The sequence below is a fragment of the Lepisosteus oculatus genome, chromosome 5 (genome assembly GCF_040954835.1).
Source record: "Lepisosteus oculatus isolate fLepOcu1 chromosome 5, fLepOcu1.hap2, whole genome shotgun sequence".
Lineage (NCBI taxonomy): Eukaryota > Metazoa > Chordata > Actinopteri > Semionotiformes > Lepisosteidae > Lepisosteus > Lepisosteus oculatus.
In genome coordinates, this window is record NC_090700.1 from 17,710,812 (window position 1) to 17,734,836 (window position 24,025).

The 24,025-nt window shown below is 35.9% G+C and overlaps 1 protein-coding gene across 1 annotated transcript in view; it reads right to left on the bottom strand.

Annotated features, from left to right (window-relative positions):
- Positions 1-24,025, bottom strand: part of gbe1a (glucan (1,4-alpha-), branching enzyme 1a) — a 379,113-nt gene that overhangs the window by 47,908 nt on the left and 307,180 nt on the right. Inside the window, exon 14 of the mRNA XM_015341997.2 lies at positions 20,764-20,894. Within this exon, the coding sequence (XP_015197483.1) occupies positions 20,764-20,894 (131 nt within the window). The remainder of the gene's footprint in view (positions 1-20,763; positions 20,895-24,025) is intronic.

Genomic DNA, 24,025 nt, shown 5'->3' on the forward strand with positions numbered 1-24,025 from the left:
ACTGCAAAAGGGTCAGTGATGTCTGATTTCCTGAGAGACCAGAGACCATTACAAGTATGTTTCGTATGCTAAAACAAAAAGCTAAAAATGAAACTACATAATATAGAATACACAGTGATCCAACAGATTTTCAAGTCTCTTTAAATACCTATTTGTATTCTGGAGACAAGGAAATAATAATTTAAAAAACAGATGCAACTTTCTATTTAGAATCAATCGTGTGCCCTTTTTCAGTCCTAAAAAATGCTTCACATCTTCAAATAAACCACCTTTCTCGTTTCTGGAAAAAACGATAAAAGAAAAGCCTCTTTTCATACACATCTTTAATTCTCTTAATTTCAAATGTTAATAAATACTGTGAAAAAACGGGCAGAAAAATTGTAGTGCCTGCCTGCCTGCCTGCCTGCCTGCCTGCCTGCCTGTCTGTCTGCCTGCCTGCCTGTCTGTCTGTCTGTCTGCCTGCCTGTCTGTCCCATTCAAGTTGTACACAGTTGTGCCCACTGCTTGCCAGGATAGGATAGGCTCCAGTTCCCCTGTGACCCTAAAATCAAAGAAGCTTTTAGCGAATGGATGGATAACTATTCAGCATATTTAACCCCCCTATGCAGTATTTGATAGAAAGTACCGCTTTTTATAGTTCTGAGTAGGTTCGATACATACAGTATGTGGACAGTTGGGCGCTGCAATTATGTTAGTTCCTTCCTGGCAAAATTGTTACAGTTCTGACATGTTTGTTGGGATGGATTTCATCAAGCCTTGCCAGACATTTTATATTAGATTCAAATCAGGTCTTAAACTGAGTCACTCACGGACATTCACTGCAGCACATTGCTCAGATCATTGCTGACATGAATTTTCTGCCCAGTTTTAGATTCTTGGCTGACTCAAGTTTTCCTCTAGGACCTATCTGTATATTGTACCATCTATTTTTCCTGACACGCTTCCAAAAAAGGTATTTAATACTTATTCAATTGAGAATATTATAATTTTCTTGAAAAGGTGTATTTCATAGCATCATCATTTTTAGCATTATCAGTTTATAGAAGATTATATAGATTGTGCAGAGATTCAACAGATCTATTGTACAGATTTTAAGTAGGAAGTCCTATTTCAAAGTGTCATGATTCGACAACAAAATGTAGAACCATTTGAGGCTGTTGCATGGAGGTGAGTACTTTTGCAAGGCACTCTTGCAATTAAAATAAAACACAGATTATTCTTAAACATGTAATGGATACCTCTGAATAGCAGTTTACCAACACAACTAATGTTTAAAGGTAATTTCCTCATTCTTTTTTCAAAAAATACCATTGTCTCACAAAACTGTAAACATTTTTAAAAAAATGTTTACTATAGTCAGACAGCAGGCTGTACTCTGCTACATAGCAGACACATTGTTGCAAGAATTGTTAGAACAAAAACAAACTGCACTGATGTGGCACAGTCAGCAAAATCCACAGTGATAAAAAATGTTAAATCCAGTCTTTTTACTTAATTTTGTATGGAGAAATACATACACAACCAGCAAGAAACAAATACAATTACACATCTGGAAGTTGAGAAATTACATTTTGATGATGTAATGTAACCTCTATCAAAGTCTTCATTTATAGCAATAGCAAATGAAAAAGCAGTATCCCACAACTTGAAAAGCATTAAACGAGCTTTCTTAGTTGGCCATAGGAATGAAACAACTGTAAAAACTGATATCTTTTAGTTGCAATTTATAATTGGTTGTGTTAAAGAGGTTTGACAAAATTTGACAAAATCTCACTTTTCAATTATAGACAACTCACAAGTGGCAGGATAGGCTAATGATAAGCTTTTCAAGCTTAAATACAGTGAAAAGCTTAAAATGCTTGTCTAACCCATCTCTCTCTCAAAAACAAAAGTACATGGATGGCTGATTTAGAACTCAGGACTTAGCTAGCTTTCAATTCCCTGTGGGAGAGGTAGTTGTAGTTCCACATCTTTCTGCCGAAACGGGACAGAGTATCTAAATTCTTTGAAAGCATTTAAAAAACTTATATCAAAAATGAAGCAAGCTGCCTTTTCCAAAATAGTTCATTCAGCTGGCTGTTATTGAAAATGTGATTACCAACGGATTTGGAAACTTGAGCAGTTTAATGGGAAACGCTCAGTGGATTCAGTTTTATATCTATAAAAGAAAATAAAATCCATTCGTGTTTTTTTGTTGAAATGCACAAAGAATGGAGCATTAAAAGGCAGTTAGAGCAATCACCTAAGAGACTGCTCTGCCGCAGAGCTGCGGGTGTCATGCTTTCTTGAGGGAGCCACAATCAGACTTCACAATTAACCATCAGAATCTCTTATAACTGTCTCTGACAGGAGACACAGTAGGGGATACTGAGAAACAAAGTTGCGTTTTCGAAAAAAATATATTTTTCCCGCAATTTTGAGGATTATCACTCCTTAAAGATTCCCTTTACATCTCCCTGTGAGAAAACCTGTCAGCTAGGCACACTGTTTTCATCTGGAGAGACATTAAAAATAAAAAAATCAAAATATATAAAAATATACACAAGAAGGATAACTTACAGGTTTGCCATCTTCCTCAGCAAGGTGCTGTGACATGAATTTTAATCATTATTAAAAGGTGACACTACCAATACTGAGGCTTCTGACTGAACAGGGCAGTTTATATAAATGGCAAAAAAGTTTACCTTTCTGGAGTAAAGATGACACACATGAACAAACACTGGAAACTGAGGATACTTCAACACCCACACTCCTGTGCTCTGAGATGTTTAGGGAAGGAACTAGGTATTAGAACTGCCACTCAGCAGTCAATATTTTTGGTATGTGGCTCATGAATTGGTATGACAGAACTTCTTTCCTACCTCATATTTGAGAAGTTTAAAAGGATTTCACCGGCGATCTCAAAAGAACACTTGTCTTGGGTGAGAAGGGACAGATGTTCCAACCTCAGTCTGCAGCTCAGGTATTCCTTGACACATTCACCCAACTTAAAAAAATGTAAACAGCAAAAAAGAACCCCCCTGGCATAATACCAATATAAAAATGTTTTGTCTGCAGGAAAATGTTCTGACCCTTCCAAACTTCCAAGATGTCAACTGTCTGTCTTAATGTATTTTGTATCTGCTAGAGAAATGTCTAGCTCTAAACTTTGAAGCAATGGAGTCAACTATACTTGGTGTTTCTCTTACAGCTGTGAGCGATGTGAAATAGACAGCAGCCATGACAACCCAAGTCTACATAATGCTGAGACTATTAAAGTGAGATTAAAAGCTTGTCAAGATGTTGAAAGGAACAATTACAGGCATGTTACTTAAACAGGGGTAACACTCAGTATGATTCTTCGTCTTTTATACAGCTCTACTACAACTCATTAATTGTCTACAGCTCTAAAACAAATATCGCACACAGTTTAAATAAAATGAAAATCTCTTCAGTCTGGATCATAGACGTTTTAAAATAGACTTGATACAAGTACTAAATATCCTGAAAGACACTGGCACTGAACCCAGTGATTATTTTCATACTTAATGCTGAGACGAAGACCCATGGGCACAAATGAACATTCTGAGGAAGTATATTTAAACTCAGGGGATCTTTGTTACACAGAAAAAACTGGTATGTGAAAAAAATTCAAGCCATCAGTTCCTAACACTGATTTCCTGAGATCCTTCAAGAAACAGATAAGACACTTGGATCAATAAGCTACTACCAACAAAATACAAAGACTTAATCAAATAGCTCCTTCTAATTTTCATTTCATTTCATAATTCTCTAGAGCATAGGTAGATACATTAGTCATATGTATTAATCATCACGTACACATAATATAGTCACAAGAATCCTTATATCAGGTTTGGAAGAATATAACCCATATATTCCTAGATAAAAAAACTGAGTTTGCCAAAACACCCATGTAAGTCTGCTTTCTGGCCTAAGCATAGCAGGAAATCAGCTTACTTACAATTATTGATCCTTTAACCACTTAAAGTGGCCTTGTTGTTAATAAGATCAAGATCTAAATATGATGTGAATTGACCTCCAACAACACTTTGAGAACCACTTTCATAATACAATCTTTTATAATACAATCAACCAAAAAAAAGAATAGGTTAACTGCTCTTGTTAAAATGTATTTGCAATTCCCACTTGTGGGAACCAATAGAAATAAGTGCTCTCTACATCTGTCTAACACACTTAGGAGTTTCTGCTAAAGAACACTGTCCACAATTTGCCAGACTGACAGTAAGAAATAAAAGGGAGAAAAGATTGAAGCAATAGCCTGCATTTTCTGCATCTGTGTATTGTTTAGCTTCTTTTTTTCTTTCCTCCCAGGTATAGAATCAAAATCTGTAATCAACTTACAGCAGGACAGTACAGACAACAACATACTGTACTGTACATGCATTCTCCAGAAAAGCACCACTAAACCATATGTTACTTTTCAAAGTAAAGTCCAACAGTGCCAAGAGCAGGACAAAGGCATTAGAGGTAAGACTTATGTAGCTCTCAAGAACACAGTGTGCTCTCAGATACAGTACTTGGCAAGTTGCAAAGATGGCTCTTGTGACACTTTATAAATCTAGGTGTGCAAAAACAGACATGGTAGTAAATGTTTAATTGAAATGGGAAATGCTCTTTAGAACCTACAGTACTAACTACTCAGGAAAATAACACCCCTGAAAAGACATCTCAAGGCAGATAGCAAAGTAGGATACAGTATACTGTATGTGAAGCAAATTCTTGGTTCATGTAACAGTATGGCTCAGTTCTTAATTTTATTCTTTTCTTTAAGCTTTGAGTTGTGAGAAACTCCAGAATTTTACCTGATTACCCCACCCCCCCAAAAAAAAGGCAACATATGCATAGTAAGAAAAGTGCATTTGTGATTTTGCACAGAGGTTCACAAGATTTAACCACATTGCAATAATGCCACGAGTTTTACAGAAATATTACAACACGAGTTGTTTAGAGTCCATCCAACACAGACCCTGCTAATCACATGTAACATTCAGAAAAGATCTTTGGCTCAGAGTGACAAGCTGAGGGACTGCTTCATGCAGAACAAACTATGACTGCTTATACAATCAGATGTAAATGGTAAACTGATAAGCGTGATTCTTGTCCTCTAACGATTACTTAATTGTCTATTTACTTGATTTTCATAGGCATGTCAAAAAATAGCAAAGAAAAAAAAAGAACAATAACAATAGGGTTACAGCAACTTTGTTGCTATGATATAATGTAGGATGTTTATAAATCTAAATAAAGGGCTTCTATATTATTGTCTTTCTGGAAAGGACTTCTCTTATATATATATAAAATGTTTATGAGCATTCATTGAAATGCTCAAGGACGCCAAACTCACAATGACTGATTTTCAGATACATTAACCATAACTAGAGTATAGTTTTCTATTTTAACTCTGAAGAATCTATACTACACTGGTGGAAAAACAAAAGTCCTATACCATCTGCAGAACAACAGCAATCATTAAGGTTTTCAGCCACAAATGGTTGAAATATTGCTTACAATTACTGAATGTTAACAACTGAGAACCTCAATTCTTGAACTGCCAGAAAAAGAAAAGCTTTAGCTGCAGTTATCCTGTAGCAGCCTGAACAATGGCCTTCTCAGCAAGATCCTCCTGTGATTCTATCTGACAGCCAGTCACAGCAAGAACATTACACTCTCACACGTTCCACTGCCTTCAGGACGTTTTGGAAGCAGAACAAATGCATAAGCTGTGTGCTCTGCGGTCAGTTAAAAAAGGTTTCGAATGTGATCTGAGGGTATTTAGAGAAGTGCATTCAAGAAACCAACCTAGCATTTCGCAGCAGTCAAGCCACTTTTTAATCCCAAGTTCTTTTGCAGCTGCACTCAACAAAGAAAAAAATATTTGAGACATGCTGCTGGTGTTCCTCACAAAAGTTTCAAACAAGGCAAAAAAAAGATAACTGCTGTTAAGGGCGCAAACCCTACTGGTACTGGCATTTAGCCATTTCAGTGGATTTAACACATCACAGCCTTAATATTTTTGCACAGAAAGACAATTACAGCTACCTCACTGAAGTTTAAAATTCAACTTACAAAGAAAGACAAATTCTCTATTTGAATACTGTGTAAAGGAAGCTATATTCAATAGGACTGCATACACTGTTATTCACGCTTCTGTTCTTACACTACTGCAGTGCTAAATGAGCTTCATTACTTCTGACTAATTAATAAATCACTGAAGTGTATGTTGGAATGAAATAAGACTCTGTACTGTGAGCTACAATATTGCTTTTCTGGATGTATCTTACATACTAGTTGAAAAACCGAATAACAAAACAAAATGTGCATCTGAAGGTGAAGTGACATGAGAAGTAAGTTAAGAATCTCATTGGAGGTTGTTTCACATATTGCTTGGATGCCGCCAGGGTTCAGGGTTTCATTTCAATTCAAGCTTTCACTTAACTTTGTGGATCTAATTATGGGCTCAACTGGATTTTTGCAAGATCTCTTAAAATTTGTAAGACAGGCTTGATTCATAGTGCTTTACTGTAGCTATAACATTGTTTATATATAGCCAATTCCAATGTAAAGATGAGGTGTTTACAGTTAATCAAATAATTAGATCAATCAAGTGAACGAAGGCTTTGATGGAACAAAATCCAGAAGACCCTGCAGCCAGGAAGATCCAGAACATGAATCTAATCTCTGCTGTTATTTAAATGACTTTAAATCAGCTGAAATTAAGATTTATTAAGCCAATAATGAGTAATCATTAATAAGTCATTAATAGCTCAGGTAGAGCAAAAATGATAAGACTTTTATTGCTCTCCAAGCCTAGGAGTGGGGACCACTGATCGAAATAGTACTTTTTTCTTTAGCTGAGAAAAAAGGCTATGGTAGCAAATTCCATGATGGCTTACTACTGCTTAAGAGTACTAAAGACTGACTTAAAAGATTCTCTGTGGAATGATTCATTACCACACAGTACAAATGATATTCATAAGATACTTTTCCTAATCTACACCTACAGCTACTGGGTTGGGGAAGATGGGAATTAATGTTTTTGATTCTAGTCCCCGAGATAAGCAAAATTAAATGTCTAACCCTACGGATCAGGGAGAAATGAGCCCAAATCATAAATATTTAGAGCCTGGCCATTAAAATCTGCATTGGTTTCTGAAACTAACTGGTAAAATGAAAAGTCGGGTAGAAAACCTGAGAAGATGTAATAAACTTAGCTGAGTAAAATAATTCCCCTTATACTGAATACTCATCTGTCAGGAAAAAGCAGAGCTTGCGGACAGGCTATTACTCTTTTCCCACAGAACATGTATGGGCTGTGTCACAGTGGAAGATAGCAGCCCAACTAGTCAAACTCATGACTTTGCATGGATGTCACTATAAGAAAAGGGGTCTGGTACCCAGAGCAACACATATGGTATCTGATTAATATTCCAAATAAGGGGCATTAGTATTCATATTAATATTAGATTTAGAAGAGGGATTCTAATCATCATGAAACATATTTCTTTTTTACTCTAGGGCATTTCTCGAAAAGAGTAGGGGTGTAACCCTGGTGTCCTGGCCAAATTTCCCATTGGCCCTTACCAATCATGGCCTCCTAATAATCCCCATGAATTGGCTACATTAATCTGCTCTCCTCCCCACTAATAGCTGATGTGTGGTTAGCGTTCTGGCGCTAAGGTGGATGCTGCACATTGGTGGTGGTGGAGGGGAGTCCCCATTATCTGTAAATCGCTTTGACTGGAGTGTCCAGAAAAGCGCTATATAAGTGTAAGCAATTATTAATTAATTCATAATAATAATTATTATTACTCTTAAAAAACAATGTCAATGACAGTAAAACATCACTAGCACACTTTTCAAAATAAAAAACTTGTTAAATCTTCCTGCGTGTTAGTCCTAGCACTATACTTTTAGATATTTGCATCAGGTAACTCACTGCATTACACTTTTACTGTATCCTGTAGTTTATTTATTTTGGCATCTACTAGCTTTGGATAATGTACTGTAAATGTACAAATACCTGAGTTACAATGGTCACTTATATATATTAAAACAGTAAAGTTACATTTTAAGTCATGTCACCTTGGATCAATAATAATATTCATAATATATATTTTATTTAGTTCAGCTTTTCAACTGCGATGGACTAGCATCACACCCAGGCAGGTGTATCCTGCCTTGTGCCCTTTGGATTCTGGGATATAGTAGGTTCAGGTTCAAACCTGAAGCAGCTAGAAAAAGGAAAGATGGATGGATTTTTCGGTAAAGGCATCATCCGATGAATTGATGACAATAACTAGCGGGATGTACAGACACTGTGTGTGGGACACTCAAGTAAACATTCAATACTGAATTATCAACAGTAAAATTAAAAACATTTTAGAGCATAATTTTCCTCAGTTTCCATAGTTACTTTTAACACTAAAACAATCCACATTCTAATTTAATATACATTATGGAATTCAGCTGCCAACAATTTTGATGTTATCAATTAAAAATAATATGAATTTAAGAAATACTGTACATCACATTGTTTCTTTGTTTTGTGCCACGAAAGTTGTGTATTTATGATTTTAATGTGACTTAATTTTATCATCTATATTCAGAAGTTTGCTTCTGAACCAAAATACAATTATAAAGATTAGAATTAGAAAGAAACTGAGAAATGAATGCAAACCAATATTTAGAAGCAGTTTCTTCTCTTCCTCTTTATTTGTGATAATGAGCTGACAGATCAGTGGCTTTCAAAAGAATGCATATCTGCATTCCTTTAAAACGTTCTGTAATGGAAAAATAATACATATGCATTCTGTTCAATCAGAAATCCTACACACTACATCTCCTCATTTCAAAATAATTCCTTTATTTGTTCTTTTTATAATTATTTATAATTAATAGTCTAATCAAAGCAACAAAGGTAATACATTCTCTTGAGATTCTGTCGCATATTGTAGGTTAACAATAACAACATTATCTACAGAAATAGTTTGATAATTGTAAGCCTAAAAAGCTCTCCTTTGGACATAAACGGCTTTTGCTTAATAACGAACAAGTAGAAGTAAAACAAATGTTTCAAGTGTGTGGGGAAATGAGGGACAGAAAAGGAAGATGAGCCCAAGGAGTGAGCAAGGAAAATAAAAAAAGATCATGAGAGTGGGTGGGAGAGAGGTATAAAGAGATGGAAATCTGGGTGACAGATTCCAGAGAAAGAGTGGAAGTTGGCAGATTCCAGAAGGCGGGCTTCAGCACTTCCCCTGAAATTCTACTTGCTTGTTTGCAGCTTGCATTCTAATGCAGTTCCCCTTTCTAGCCCCTTGCTTAATTAGAAGATATTTACTGCTAGTTCCATTTTTACTTGAAAAAGGTCCTTTGAATGTAATTGCTTAAAGATGTAATTACTAAATGCCTGCCCTCCTTAATGAATGCCATAAAATTAAAAAATATACTCACACTGGAAAGCATAAACAAGTTGAGCCAACTGACAACAGCTCAGAAGCCAAACATTTTCTTTCTCAGTAATGCAAGCAGGCTTTAAAGTTTTAATCATCCTTTGGATTAACTCAGTATCAAAGCTATCCTCTTTAGACTTAATCTGTTTTTCCTATTAAAAGTAGTAGGTCTGTTTGGCCCACTTTACATTTGTTTACATACAGTATCTTAGGTTTCAGGACCCAAAATAACTACGGCTACTTAGTACCGTAACTTGTATAGTTTCTTTTATTTTTCTTCCCTTTTGATATTTTGATTGAACTTTATTTTTGCTTTCTTGAGAACATTTACCATGTAAAATAGAATAAAAAAGTGTATATATCTATTTCAAAACAGTGATACCAATCAGATTGATCAGTTTGAAGAGGTGATCATAATTTCTTTAACCTATCTGATCCTCAGAAATAAAAATGTATATGTCTGTTACTACTTATTAATATGTTTCACACTACTTTTTGGGGAATGTTTTCCTAGGTTACAATATCGAAGAGCATCTTGACTTTTTGTGACTGAGAGGCATCAGAGGAATACCATCTCTGTGCTGACTCACTCTGTGTCAAGAGAGTCCTGCAGTGGACCAGACAAGATGTGACACTGTTCAAGTCTATTGATATATCTTTGCAGTGACTTGATTGACTCTGTCATTCTTAAGATACATTTCTGTCTTTCAAAATGTTCACTTCAGTTTGTAAAAGTCATGATGGATGCTGTAACACACACGGAAATGCAAAGTATAAATGTTTATACTCTTCTTTTCCTTAAGGTAGTCACTTGAACTTTAAGACTAGCATCTTCCTCTTCCCTTGCTTAGTCTCATATGTATGTCATTCAGAACAAATCCAAAAGCCACATGATAACAGCAATATCTAACGATTAATTCAGCACTTTAGTATTTAACATAGTATTTTACACTGTAAATTTAACTAATATAACCCTTAGATAACACTTGTATGTGAGCCGGGAATAAGAAACTCAAAATCTGTGGTATGCACAAATTAAATTTGCTGTTAGATAATAAGAGCAACATGAACCACTATGAATATGTTTCTATGCCATTAAGAGAGGTTTGTTTCTTTACCGACGTCTAGAGTTAGTTGAAACAGTAATGTTTAAGCTGAAGCCCTTCGATTGCTCAAAAGAGAGAGTGTGATATGCTGTTTGTGTGTTGACTGCGTAAGATGCAAATATAAGCCTACAAATGAAAAGTAAATTAGCATTAACAACTCACAGTGATACAAAATGAAATACATTCTAAAAAAATATATTGTTTTATTTTATATAAATATGCAAACAAATAAACAGCTAATCTGACAACCAAGCTTGATTGAAATATTACAGAGGATTGAAAAGTCTAATAAGCAAAAACTCGAATATATACAATATACAGTATAGGAACTTACATGAGTCACTGTTGGATAAACTTTCCAACTAGGAAGTTGCTCCAATGAGAATAAAAGTACAATTAAGCTACAATACTCAGGACATTAGACATTACCAGATATTTCTGTGAGCAGAAAATCCAAACCACAAATGAGAAATTGTGTTATCATCCTGATCAGATGAATTTTTCAGATATTTTTCAGTTGCTTGCTTGAAATTATCCCTTATGGCTAGGAGATAATAGCATACTTATTGTACATAGCACCTTTATTTCCATATCCCATGTGAGATTAAATACACTGAACATCATTAACAGAATCAATATAAAAATCAAATAAAAGGCTCCTAGCCTTTTAAACTGTATCACAAAGGTGAATGCATAACAAAGAAAGATTAATTAAACTTAGAGTAGCAAGTCATAAAGGTTTAAAAGACCTGATTAGTTGTTTTGAACATGGCTATTAGTGTACAGTAAATTTCAAAATTATTCTCTATAACGATTGTTGAGTTTAAAACCTCTGTTTATCATAACTGTCCTCCAAATTGGAATCTCCTTTCAAGTAATAAAATCAGTATAATTTGTTCACTTGACAAACAAGGCCAGACATTCTAAAGATTTTCAATGCTGTGAAGGTCATCGAAGCTACATGCGTCAGTCATCACCTGTCTTTAGAGGAAATAAACAGAATGGATGCAGTTATTTTATACAACACACCTCTGTGATGGACATCACCTTTCTTTGTCGAAATCCCAAGAAATTAATAACTTGACCCCTTGTCATGTTGACAGGGTCCTCATGCGCACCAATGTTTGAAAAATAAAATAAGGTGATGGTGATGTGATAGAGTACTCTGTGTTTAAGGAGACAGAAAAGAGAAGAGATGGCTATCATGTCTGAAGGGTAATACTGAACTAAGGACACAAATTTTAACTTAAAGAAAGATAAGCTAAAATAATAAGCTAAAGTTCCTTTAATTATAGATAAAACCCTCATTTCTTACATAAAGAAAGACTGACCAAAGTAACACATTTATCCAAATTACTGTTTCATTTCAATCTAGTGTTTCATCTGTGAAGTACACAGTCATGAATACAAAAGCCTCTGAGTGACAATGACAGTGTTAAAGGCGAGCTATTGATGTGAAATTATTATTTTCCTTGAGAGGCTTCCTGCAGCTGTGCTCGAAAAGTTATTCATTTCCAGAAAGCTAACAATTTTGATTTTCTACTTACTGTAGGTTTACATTGGAATGTTTTGCGCTTAATTGTTCTGAACACATTCAATTAAGGGATATTCCCCAGCTAAACAGCAGAGTAGATAAATAATTAAGCAGATTAATCTAGTAAAAAAATAGCTCAACATCTGTAAAGTAATGAGACGTTAATTCTAGATTTTGTTCTGCTCACTCAACGTTCCCCTTTTGTTGGGCTATTGAAGCTAAATAGAATGACAAACATGTTGCAGCACCAAGTTTTAAAGTGTTATGTTTTTGCAGTTGGGTCCCCTGAAGGCTTTCTGGAAATAAAGAGCAAAAAGAACATGGCACTGAGACTTAAATTCTAGGCTGCATCACAGTAAGAAAGCAATCATTTTGTCATTGAGGTAAATCAGTCTGACTTCCCTGAGTAGCTCATGTACTGTATTTTGTCAATTTAAAGTAGCAAAACCTGGAATAATCAAATTAGCATTCTTCTAATGCCCTCATTTTTAAAGTATGGATTAAATTTAGGCCCTTATTCCAGCAAAGAAGAGATGTAAACTACATGAACAACGCAGTCATTGCTGGCTTATTTTTCACATCCAGAAGACCCAAAAGCACAACAATCTAAATCACTGAATGGAGGACTGGCACTGCTCTCACTTGTAACACTAAGGGTTCACAGACACCACGCAGGCCACAAGGGGTCACTACTGTGCAGCAGGCTGAGGAAGGCCTGGCTGATATCAAAATCCACCCTCTACTGATGGCTGTCCTACCATCAATCCATCCATCCATTTAATTCTTTAGTCATGGGGGAGCCAGAACATATCTTGGCAAGCAATGGGTGCAAAGCCAGATACACCCTGGACATGACACTAGTCCACTGCAGTTCACTCACACTACGAATTCTAAGTCAATTAACCTACCACTATGTTTTTGGAATGTGGGAGGAAAAACGGAGCACCTGGAGAAAACCAATGCAAACATAGAAACTCCATGGAAATAGTGCACCAAGTCCAGAATTGAACCCAGGACACCAGTGCTGTGAGTCAGCAATGCTAACCACTACTGCCACCCTACTGATAGCTAAGGGTCAACTATTAATATAATAAGCACATTTTGTTTTTCAATTGTCTATGATGTTTTATCAGTACAAAGAAGTGAATACTGTAATTGTATTTATATATTTATTAATGATTAATTGCTGAGCACTGAAATATCACATGAAAACTACCATATAAATCAAATTAAAAAGTGTAGAAAACTTTACCATCAGAGCAACTCTAGAAGCCCCATTTTTTAGTTTTCATTAGCTCTCTTAACATCCAGCAGGGGTTACTCTCCTCTTGATTTCCTGTCTATCACAGTAGTCACAGCAGGGGTGGGTAACACACGGTATTTCACAAAGACTACAAAAAGCAAAGAAAAAAAAAACAAAGAAAGTAGGCTGGATTTGTTAATATACTAGTAAACTGACTCCAAACACAACATGGACAACTTTCTGTAAAATGCTAATACTTATTCTAAAGAAACTTTCCTCCTTCCTACTGTATGTACAGTAGGTGAAGCAACAACAAAAACAGAAAATCAAATTAGTGTAGGATGTTCAGTACTGACAAGGCAACATTAGCATTAATACCACTGATAATAGTGGTAAAGTCCAATGCTGTAGTTCTCAGGATAATGTCACTACAATGCAAGAAAATAATTTAATGTTCTTAAATGACTAGAATGCTGTGACATGCTATATTGTTAGGCTTCTGGGAACAGAGTAGGGTCTCTTATAAAAGTATTCTCACAATATTAAGCAGTGCCTGCTTGTGTGCATACACCGTACACATGTTCATTTTGTTTGAAACCCAATACTACATCTTTGAAAAGACCTAGGAGAGCAGTGCAACAACAGAAAGGAGATTTCAATATCATAGTGCCACATTCTTTTATCAACAAATTTAGTTTGTTTAGCTCCAAGGGCACAGGAGCAGGGCATCCAAGGGATAAATATCTCTCTGTACATCTTGGGAAATATCCAGGTTTCATTACCACATGATTATTGAGAAAGAAAACTAAAGACTCATGCAATATAAGATTACTAATGGAGTGCATTTCATAAGACCCCAAACTGTAATTCATCCCTGGGTAGGATCTGTACTGTCAGAAATGCAAAATTCATAATGAATCTTTAGCTCATGTGTTTTTCACCCTGCTCCAACATTAATCAAATCTGGTTGCAAATACATGATTTAATTTCCAACAACCCAAAAAATGTAAAATAAAATTTGCACATGCTGTCTATTAGGTTCTGTAGCATTAAAACCAATGTGAAACAGAGCTTTTAACTTTTTAATGCAAACAAACTAAAGACTTCCTACTGTGGCTTTCAGAGGGAGAGACCATACTACGTCAAGAGGGAAAACAAACTGTAGGGCATAAATCCTTGAAGTAATAAGGAGAAATGTGGGCAAAGGGCAGTAGAAAATTCTGTTCTACCATGCTGGACAGGAGGACAACAGTGGAAGGTTCAGGCAATTTTCCTAGCTCAACTTCTCCCAGCCTCCATCCAGTGGAGAGTCAACAGCTATAGTATTACATTAAAGTTTTACATAGTATGATATAGTATTACAGCTAAAGAAACACCTTTCCTCAAATACTGGTTCACCTTACTTGGAGCTGCAGGTCGTCATTTTTCATTTACACATTTATAGTTTAAAATTCATAGATTGCATCGTTATTATTAACCTTATTATTAGTCTGAGTATTAGTTTACAAGAAGGATTGAGAGTGTTCCTTCAGTTATTCAGTCACAGTATTGATAAAGGTTCTCTAGGACTGTTCACAAAACAGCTAGATGAAATCCTCACATCAGTGAGCTACTAACAACTAACTGAGAAAGATGTGCTCAATATCCCATTCTCATTTTTAAAAATGTTATTGTATTCTTTTGAGACAGGTTCTTATAAGCAACTCTGATGATATAGTCATTACCTTTACAAGCTTTTTTTTTTGTTTGATTTACCTTTGATTAATTAAAAATCAATTAATTTAAGATCTAATTTCCAGGATACTCTATATAGCAGAAAGTATGTAAAAATGAATAATGTTCATAGAGCAGAGTGAAACAGTTAACATTTTATGAGAGATTTTTTTTAGTTTATGAAAGACCAATTAATGACAATTTAATCCACAAGTAAACAAACAGAATTTACAGGAAATTAATATTCAACGGCCTGAAAAGTTATTTTAAAATTTGAGCTTTAGGCAGGAAGCACCGTCTTCTTCTGAGTAAAACTGCTTTCATAGGGTTAAACTAACTTTTACTCAGAACTGCAAATCTCTCTCACTTTCCTTTTGTCTGTTCTCAGTCTTGACATTTCTATTTCAAAGGGAAAATAAAAGAAGGATTCAGGAACACACTTTGTCATTTAGTTAATCTTGGATTAAGTTCATTGCATTCGTTTGTTTTAAAAAGTGTGAATTCTAATTGGCAAGGACAGTTACATAACGGCACTTCAAAGCCTTCCGTCTTGCAACTAAGCAACAGAAAAAAAAAGCGTCTCTCTGCCTTTAGCTGTTGCACTCTGGTGACTCATTCCTGTGACCTTATTTGTTCATTAGCAGCTCGAGATACTTTCAGAAATGTCACAAAGCCACAACATAAATTTCGAAAGTGCATCCTTCAGCATTTTAATGACAGTCTCAGTGGGATATACAAGCAGGTTCCTGGACAGAGAGTGCTAATTTCACATGAGTTGTTTGAACTCCCTCCTCCCTTGACAAAAAAAGCATCAAATCTTGTCAGAGCTCCTCATTTTGTGGCACCTGTATGAAAAACTTCCATTGTTTAGGGGAGGAAGCTTTGGGTCTAGAAGGGTTGCCTCCATTAAAAACCCAATGTCTGCAGAAGCCATAAAGAATTGAACCATCAAGTGTGGCGATCAGATACATCTGCCATTATTTCCAAAGATTTACAGTATATTGTTTTAATGGGGTGTGTGTGTGCTCATTGCCAAATCAGGTTGAACATGCTGCCTTTGATGAAAGATGCATGCAAATGTGGTCTCAGTGGCTTTATTTCCTCAAATATTCTCTGAAATGCCTGTCCAACCCTTCTCCTAATTAAAGTTTCGAAACAAATGAGTTATGTAAACAACAATTTCTATGTGTGTGCATGTTGTTCATCAGCAAACAGAACACCGGCAATGGTGAATTCCTCTGCATGTGTGCTACACCATGTAATGACAGTCACCTCTGATGTGATATGGCCAATTAAATGTGACTTGCTATTTTTTGTTCACTACCGCCTGAATGAACAAACTCCTTCAAGATCAAAAGGGTTTATGAGCCATATCACAGAACTGCTGGTTGATGTAGTGAAGAAATAAGAAAAAAAAAACATTTTCTTAAATACAGTATTTATATACAAAAATATAATATTATAAAAATAACAATTTTTCAGAAACACTTTTTATTGGTTAATGGCACATACTGTATGTGAAACCCTGAACCCTTTTTTCTGTAACTGTAGACAGTTGTTAGTGTATTCCTTTAAAAAGTGGCTAGAAAAACACTCATTGAGCACAGGTGTCATCAAACAACAGTATCTATGGAATAACCTACCGTAGTAGTTGCAACAGGTCTATTAGAATGTGTTGTGTTGGACTGTGTTGTGTCATAATTCAATACCTCACTCGGTGTGGGAAAATAATTTCAAGTGAGGTAAGAGAAAATGATTTATATATCCAAAAAAGTTGGTCAACCAGAATAAAAAAAGACTTTCTTTTTCAATGTTAATTATATAATGATGTTACTGAATTAAATAACCACCTGTTTTGAACCCAGAAAAGGCACTGACCAATTAGCATGAGTCTTTGTTTACCCAAGGCATGATCATAATGCCACAAGCCTATTCACTAGGCTCAGAAATAGATTCAGTACAGCAATGTTCCACCTTCTGGAGACAGTCTCAATTGAGCTTGTCTTCACTCAGGTCGAATGATTTTCTGAAATTAGCTTTCCCAGTAGTGTTCTACTGGTTCTATCTGCTCAGGACTGCTAAAGGGGAAGGTATGAATTTTTCTGAAATCGTCTTGGCTACACAGTATACAAATGCATGCTTCTTCCCAGTCTTAAAGTCACAGTGACATTTCCAGTGTCATAATTACTTTCAGTCTGCCACAATTGAACAACTCAGTTTCAGTCTTCTGCATTACAACATCAAGGCCAATGCAAGATGTAATATGATATTTTTTCTAAAGGATCCAAGCAGGCACTGCTATTAAAATCACTGATGATAATAAATAATAAAAAACATGTCTCTTAGAACCCATTATACGACATATAGTAACAGCCTGTCCTCCCCATGCCACAAAAGAAAACATCAAGAGTTCCTTTCCTGAGGAAAGCAAAACCTTGTTTATCTCACCAATGTGAAATTATACAACATTATAGCACATAATAAGAGTATAGTTCCTTCCCTTTTTTGTGCATCTGTGAATTTTTTTCTGTCTGAACTATGTGTTTACTAATCTGGCTAGTACCTACAATCTATGCTGGACATGATTCTCATTCTATTGCAAGCTACAATCAATGTGGCAACACGGCTTCAAGATGTTATCATCACATGCATAATACTTTATAGTGGCATGTGCAAGTTACTTAATGTGTGCATAAGGGGTCATAACATTTATTTTTGCATCATTTCCAGCACTTTGGTACAATCCAAACTAAAAAAATAAGCTAAAACAATGGTTGTGATCTCTCACGCACAAGTCTGCACATGTCCCTATACAGTATATGTGCCTTGTGTAGAAGGTATGAAGGGATTATGAAGCCATTATACATCAATATTCAGATAAAGCATTACTATCAATGCTGCTGTAAACATGTTAATGATTCATATATTTTTTGGATATGTTCACTGCCACTGTTCAATAAACTTTACATTAGTGCCACGCACAAATACCCCTGGCAGTTACAGCTCCAACCCTAGCAAACCCCAAATTCTTAGATTTCCAACGGTTCTCCTGCCTTCTGAGATGAGAGAGATGCTGCGATCTGTGCTCATCAAACGTTTAATAATGCAAAATGTGTAACAACTGTGTGAAGAAAGCCCAGAGAGAGTGAAACAATTCCTCATGCCCCTGTGCTGTTCTATTTCCTGGGTTTCAGTTTCCTGCCCTGTCAGATATTATAGTCATAATACGGAGGATAAATTGAAACACATTTCTCAGCGCTTCATCTGATTTCATTTTGCGCTGCCAGAATGTGCGATTGGGAAAAATAATGTGTAGTTTAGCATTTACACTAGTGGGGAATCTAATGTGACTTGCCCTTCAAGATCACATTCACCTTTAATGTTATTCCATTCTGAGCCCTCCACATCCAGTCTTCTACCTTTATGATCCTGTACTCATCATAAAATCATGTTTTGTTAAATTACCCATGTTGCTCTCAGGAAAAGGCAATAGTAATTTTATGCTGGGGGGCTGGGGAGCAGTTTCTTCTCTGTATTCAGCAGGATGAAATTTGCTTTATTTAAATGCCTCTAAATTCTTGTGAAAAGTAGCAATCTCTTTTGTCGGCACATGCTGCCTAAACCAAAGGCAAACAATTATTTAACTTGCTCAAAAAAAGCATTGCTGATCTTTTTCAAACCTCAGCTGCCAGAAAGCTAATGAATCGATTTTCAAGTCAAGCGCCTTGGTTGTGTTCAACATTTTGATCTGATAATGTTTGCCTGAAATCTGAATACTGTTCGAGTAATCAGAAAGCATTATGCATTCCTCCATCCAAGATTAGAAATAAGAGTTTGAGCTGTACAAAACACTGTACACGAAAATAAAACAAAATAACTCTACACTGCAGTCCAGAGGGTAGAGAGCAAAAAAACTGAAGGGCGCTGAGGCAGCCTGATCCTTTGAATTTGGCTCCCAAGTTTCCCATCCTAGAAACAAGACCTTTTGGGGCTTTGGGTGTCTTGTAAATAATGCAGCATTAATAACAGCAGTAGCAGAGAGCTCAGGCTTTACTCTACAGGACATGTTAGGGAAAAACAAAAAGTAAACTTCCTCATTTATTGAACGTAGTATTCAAGACTAATGATCTTGGGAGGATGTTAAGGTTAATTTGAAAGTTCTGAAAGGCTTTTTATTTTGAAAGGACTTAAATAACATGAGCACCAGGGACAAAAACAGCAGGATTTTGAGGTGGTCAGCATGGCTCAGGATAGAAATGAAGTCATGTCAAAAAGTTATAAATCAAAACGGTCTGCCAGTCAGTGGAAACAAATCTGAATTGAACTACAGATTATTACAGTGAATTAAACATACCAATGCAGTTAACGGTAATTCAACTGAAGTAGATTGAAGAATGCAAATGGGAAGCTTTGTATTTATTCGTAAACATATTAAATTAACCACTGAAATGTTTTGCACTACTGAAGGCACACAAAGAACTGCAAATGCCTTTGTACTATTCTTCAATATCCTAATGAGCACAGAAATACACCCAGAAGGTGGCATATCTTGTTTGATAAAGTTGTTGATGAACCACTGTCAATGAACCGCCTCTGTGATTTAACTATAGTTTCAGGTCTTACCAGTTCAGCACTATTCATGATGACAACAGGATCACCAAAGGGGATCCATATCAATCAATACATACAGTAGTGTACTGTTTAAAGCAAACCTTGTACCTGTGAGCATTTCACTTCAAGGACCAGATATTCAAACTGTCTGATCTTAGCTGGAAGGTTTAAAGGAGAACCAATTCTGGCCTCAACATTCTCACAAAATAGGGAATGAATTGCCCAGTAGACAGTCAAGATATATTGCATTCTACTGGGGCCAATAGCCCAGCACCCATTCCTAATTAAACTTTAGTCTTTTTATTTTCTTTAAGTGAAATAAAAGTAAATCTAGCTGTAAGTGGTCACTGATTCTGTATTCTAAGCAAGGCCAACCAATATCTTGGGAAAATCACAATCAAACAGGTTGTAGAGACTGACCTTAAACAACCAGTTTCAGAAGATCCGGAACATATACAGTATAAGGTTTTCATCATTGTTAGCAAGTTCATTTTTTTAAATTAAGAAACAGTCATGATCAATTGTCTTTGAAATGTGTTCAGGTGTTGACTCTAAATTAAATAAATTAGGAGCTGAAAAGGACAGTATGCTCTCATTCTATATCTTTAGGTGGCACATAGGAATACAAAACCTGGCCATTCCTATTCTGGTCTATTCTTCTTCACCTTTGTTCCCTAATTATTTTGTTGTTTTGGCACATAACTCATAGGATCATAGGATGGGGGATATAATGTATCTTTTCCCAAGAGGAAAACTTAGTTGATAGGTGCAGTATATAGATAAATAGGCTCATATAGATAAATAGATATACATGGACATAGCAAGAGGGAGCTCAAAATCTTTATATATTCATAAGGCTCTCAGGAAGTTATCAACAAATCCAGTATTTTAACATTCAAGCTACTGTATCACTTTTCAATGTTAGAGTTTAAAATGTTGCATTTTGTTTCCCTGAAGCTATCCATCTGGTACTAAAAGCAATTAAACATACCTACAATGTGCAAGAAAGTCAGAGGTCCGTGAACAGAGGGCCGAAGCAATGGGGAACAGTGAACGTGGAAGTAAACAAGGCAGTTAAAAGGATACTTCCCAGGCAGCTCTACTCCCACTCTGTAGTCCGTGTAGCTATTGGATGGATGGAAGTTAAAAATGAAGAGAACGTTTCCTCTCTCGAAAGCAATGATCTTGTCTCCCTCGTGCTTTGTGCTCACAAAGGCCTGTAAGGAAGAAAAGCCGTATAAAATACAGCATGAGCACATTTTATCAAACAGAAATATTGATACACACTTTTGCTATAATGCACCATTTCACAACCACGTACCAATACTGGATGATTTCTGAAGTCCTCTTGGAACTAAATGTTTAGCTCTGGAAAAAACTGTTCCAGACCTTGTTTATAAAATGTTTTAACTAAGTGTAAATCTCAGAGCCATCCTCAAGTGACTCATGTCAGTAAAACATGCACTATGAAAACATGGAAGCCCTATGAACCAGAAATCATTGCGATGAATCAGTCAATCATCATGAAGCAGTGTGCACTGCTGTGCGTACTGGGACCAAAGTTGGTCAGGGCTTCCTTGGCTTGCCAGTGTGAGCTCTCAGTATTGTTAGCAAGACCTGCTTCAGGTCTCCATCCAAAAAAAAATCTTAGCTCTGTCATGAGCTCTTTAGGCTATAGTCAGAAAAGAAGCAGATGGTCTGATAGTGCTCATTAGGGAGGACTCTTTTATTTTAGAATTGTCTGTGTCATCCTCATCTCCTCTGTGCCACTTTGAGGGTTGCAGCAATTAAATGAATTGATAAGGAATTGGCAAACAATGCAACTCTTAATCAATTTCAATTGGGGGAAATGAAATGGAACAATTTCACAATTTAGAAAGATGCATCATGGGTTTGGAAGACTATTTTCCCTATACAAGCAATGTTGGAAACTTAGTTTGACTTTATAGGGTGTTGGCAAAAGTGAAGCATATTTCCTACGAGAACAAAAAAAATCCTTTCCCATATTCACACCTGGTCCTGAAGGATCACAGTTCACCGGGTTTTATAGATAACTTATAAGCTTTAATGAGAGAAGACCTGGAAACAGTGGCAATATAGAGCAATTAAGTGAACAACTCATTGGGATAAAGACATTAAGAGTCCAGAGCAGAATGAAAACCAGAAGACGTGGCAACTGTCCAGGACCAGTGGTGAATATCAATGTCCTATCCTGGCAGTGTATCAAGAAAGCAGTCTTGTTTTTCCACCCTATTCTATGCTCTATTCTGTGCAGATCCCATCTGCAGAGGACTTTCAAAGCGGTGCCAGAATTCTAACATTCACAGGGGTAATGCAAAAACGACACGGTTTCCAGCTGTCAGGTCTGATGGCCGTAATTATAAGGAGTCACCATTTCCTTTAAAGTGAATGTCTGATAAGGTGTCATTAGAAGAGATTAGCACTGTCACTCAACCTTATTTTTAGCACTTAGTCATCCCTCCCACCAATTTCAAAGTGTAAGATCTGCTAGTGCAGGAGATAAGCAGCCTGTGTTCGGGTTGAAAAGGGCCAACACTCTCATTATCAAAAATATATGGGCATTAAAGTTTGATTCAATTAATTTCAAGTGCTTTGGAGCCCTTTTCAGGGAAAGCAGTCTAAAAGTCTGTATTTCCAAGCATGTCAGACACTTCTGAATAATATATGAAGGAGTGGAAAGCAGAGTTTGAAGAGCCAATCCACTTTTGTGTATTTGCATATGCATGACTGCCCCATCACTTTTTTTTTTTTTTCCAAAGGAGTGGAAGGCTCTTCTGGTAGCACTGACTCCCTAGCAAGGATTTTAAGTCTAGCACAGATTACCTCTTTGAAGCCTGCTGCTACGAATCTTCAAAGTCCCAGATACAAATTGCACTTTTAAGTAAAGCTCCATAATGCTTTTTTTATTTCTCTTTGAAATACAGCACCATTAAACAACTCAGTATCAGCTAGTGCTGGCATCCAGAGAAACAACCTCTGCTGGTATTTAAGGGCACCAGCGGTGGGTTAAAATAACAGCTCACTAATCTACCCCCAGGATTCATTATTTTACTTTCACATTGCTTACAAAATTCAAAAGAATTTTGACCTGAAACAACATTAAAATAAGATAAGAAATGAATGAAGTGGTAACTGAAAATCTATTTCTATAATAATAGAAATTGACTGTAAGCTTTAATTTTTAATGTAGCAACAATACATATGCAACTAATAATACACAGTCCTGATACTTTTCACTCTGAGAGGAGCTGAGTACAATATTAATTTAAATAAAATGTCTCTGCTGGTTAGAGTCTATCGCCGCAATCTCCAGCTTAATTTTGCATCATCATGATCTACTGTTGTATGCATTTGACCTCTTAACGTGCACCAGGGTGCTCCATGGTGCAACATATTGCTCAGATTCAGTGAAATCCAGGAAATGACTCCATTTTAATAATTACCAGTTTTATGCACTTTATTTCCCATCATCTTTCCAGTGACTGCTACTGTCAAAATGATTAAAAAATACAAGCGGTCTTTTTAACTGTCTGATCTGCAATCAAGATAAGTACTTATACTGTACATGCACTAATTCCAGCCTGTGTCTGTCTAAATGAAAAATTCAAAAGTGTGAGAGAACCTCTTGTTTAATCCCTGATCTGCCAATTTAAGGGAAGTTAATATATTTGGCAACAGATGACTTTTTCCATCTGTTCAGGACAAGAAGACTGGCTTTTAAGTTACTAGCTTAGCACTACATTGTTGAAATCAGCTAAATGGATTATTTTGTTTTAGAAATGGCTTTAAAGGTGCCCAAAAGTGCTGCATATGTTAAATGTCTGAGGTACAAACAGCATTCTCAAGAGAGAGAATCACAGTACTAAACTGGTACATTCTAAAACAAAAAGACCAATGCAAGAGCTTGTTAGTATGATTTCATTTTTTAAGATTTACACAATCTTTTTGTATTATAAGAATTCAATGTGGTAAAAGTGCAAGATAGCTTATTTTTTCTATTAAATACACTTAAAGAGCATTCTCAAATACAGTTCCCTTTTAAAATAAGGAACACACTGTCATTTGTAGATGCTTACTGTCAACAGTTTGAACAGACAAAGGAGGATTTTTTTCTCCACAGAATAAATCTTTCCTGTCTATGAGCAGCTACTGTATAAATGGTTAAAGGTACAAACACTGCAAAATACAATATAGGATGGAAATAATTCACTTTGACATATTCTTGGAATTTTGGCTAAATTCTCTTTTAGAGAACATCTTCATAAAACAAAACTACATTTTTTTTTAAAAAGACACCTAAAACGTTTAAATATTCCAATTTAAAAAA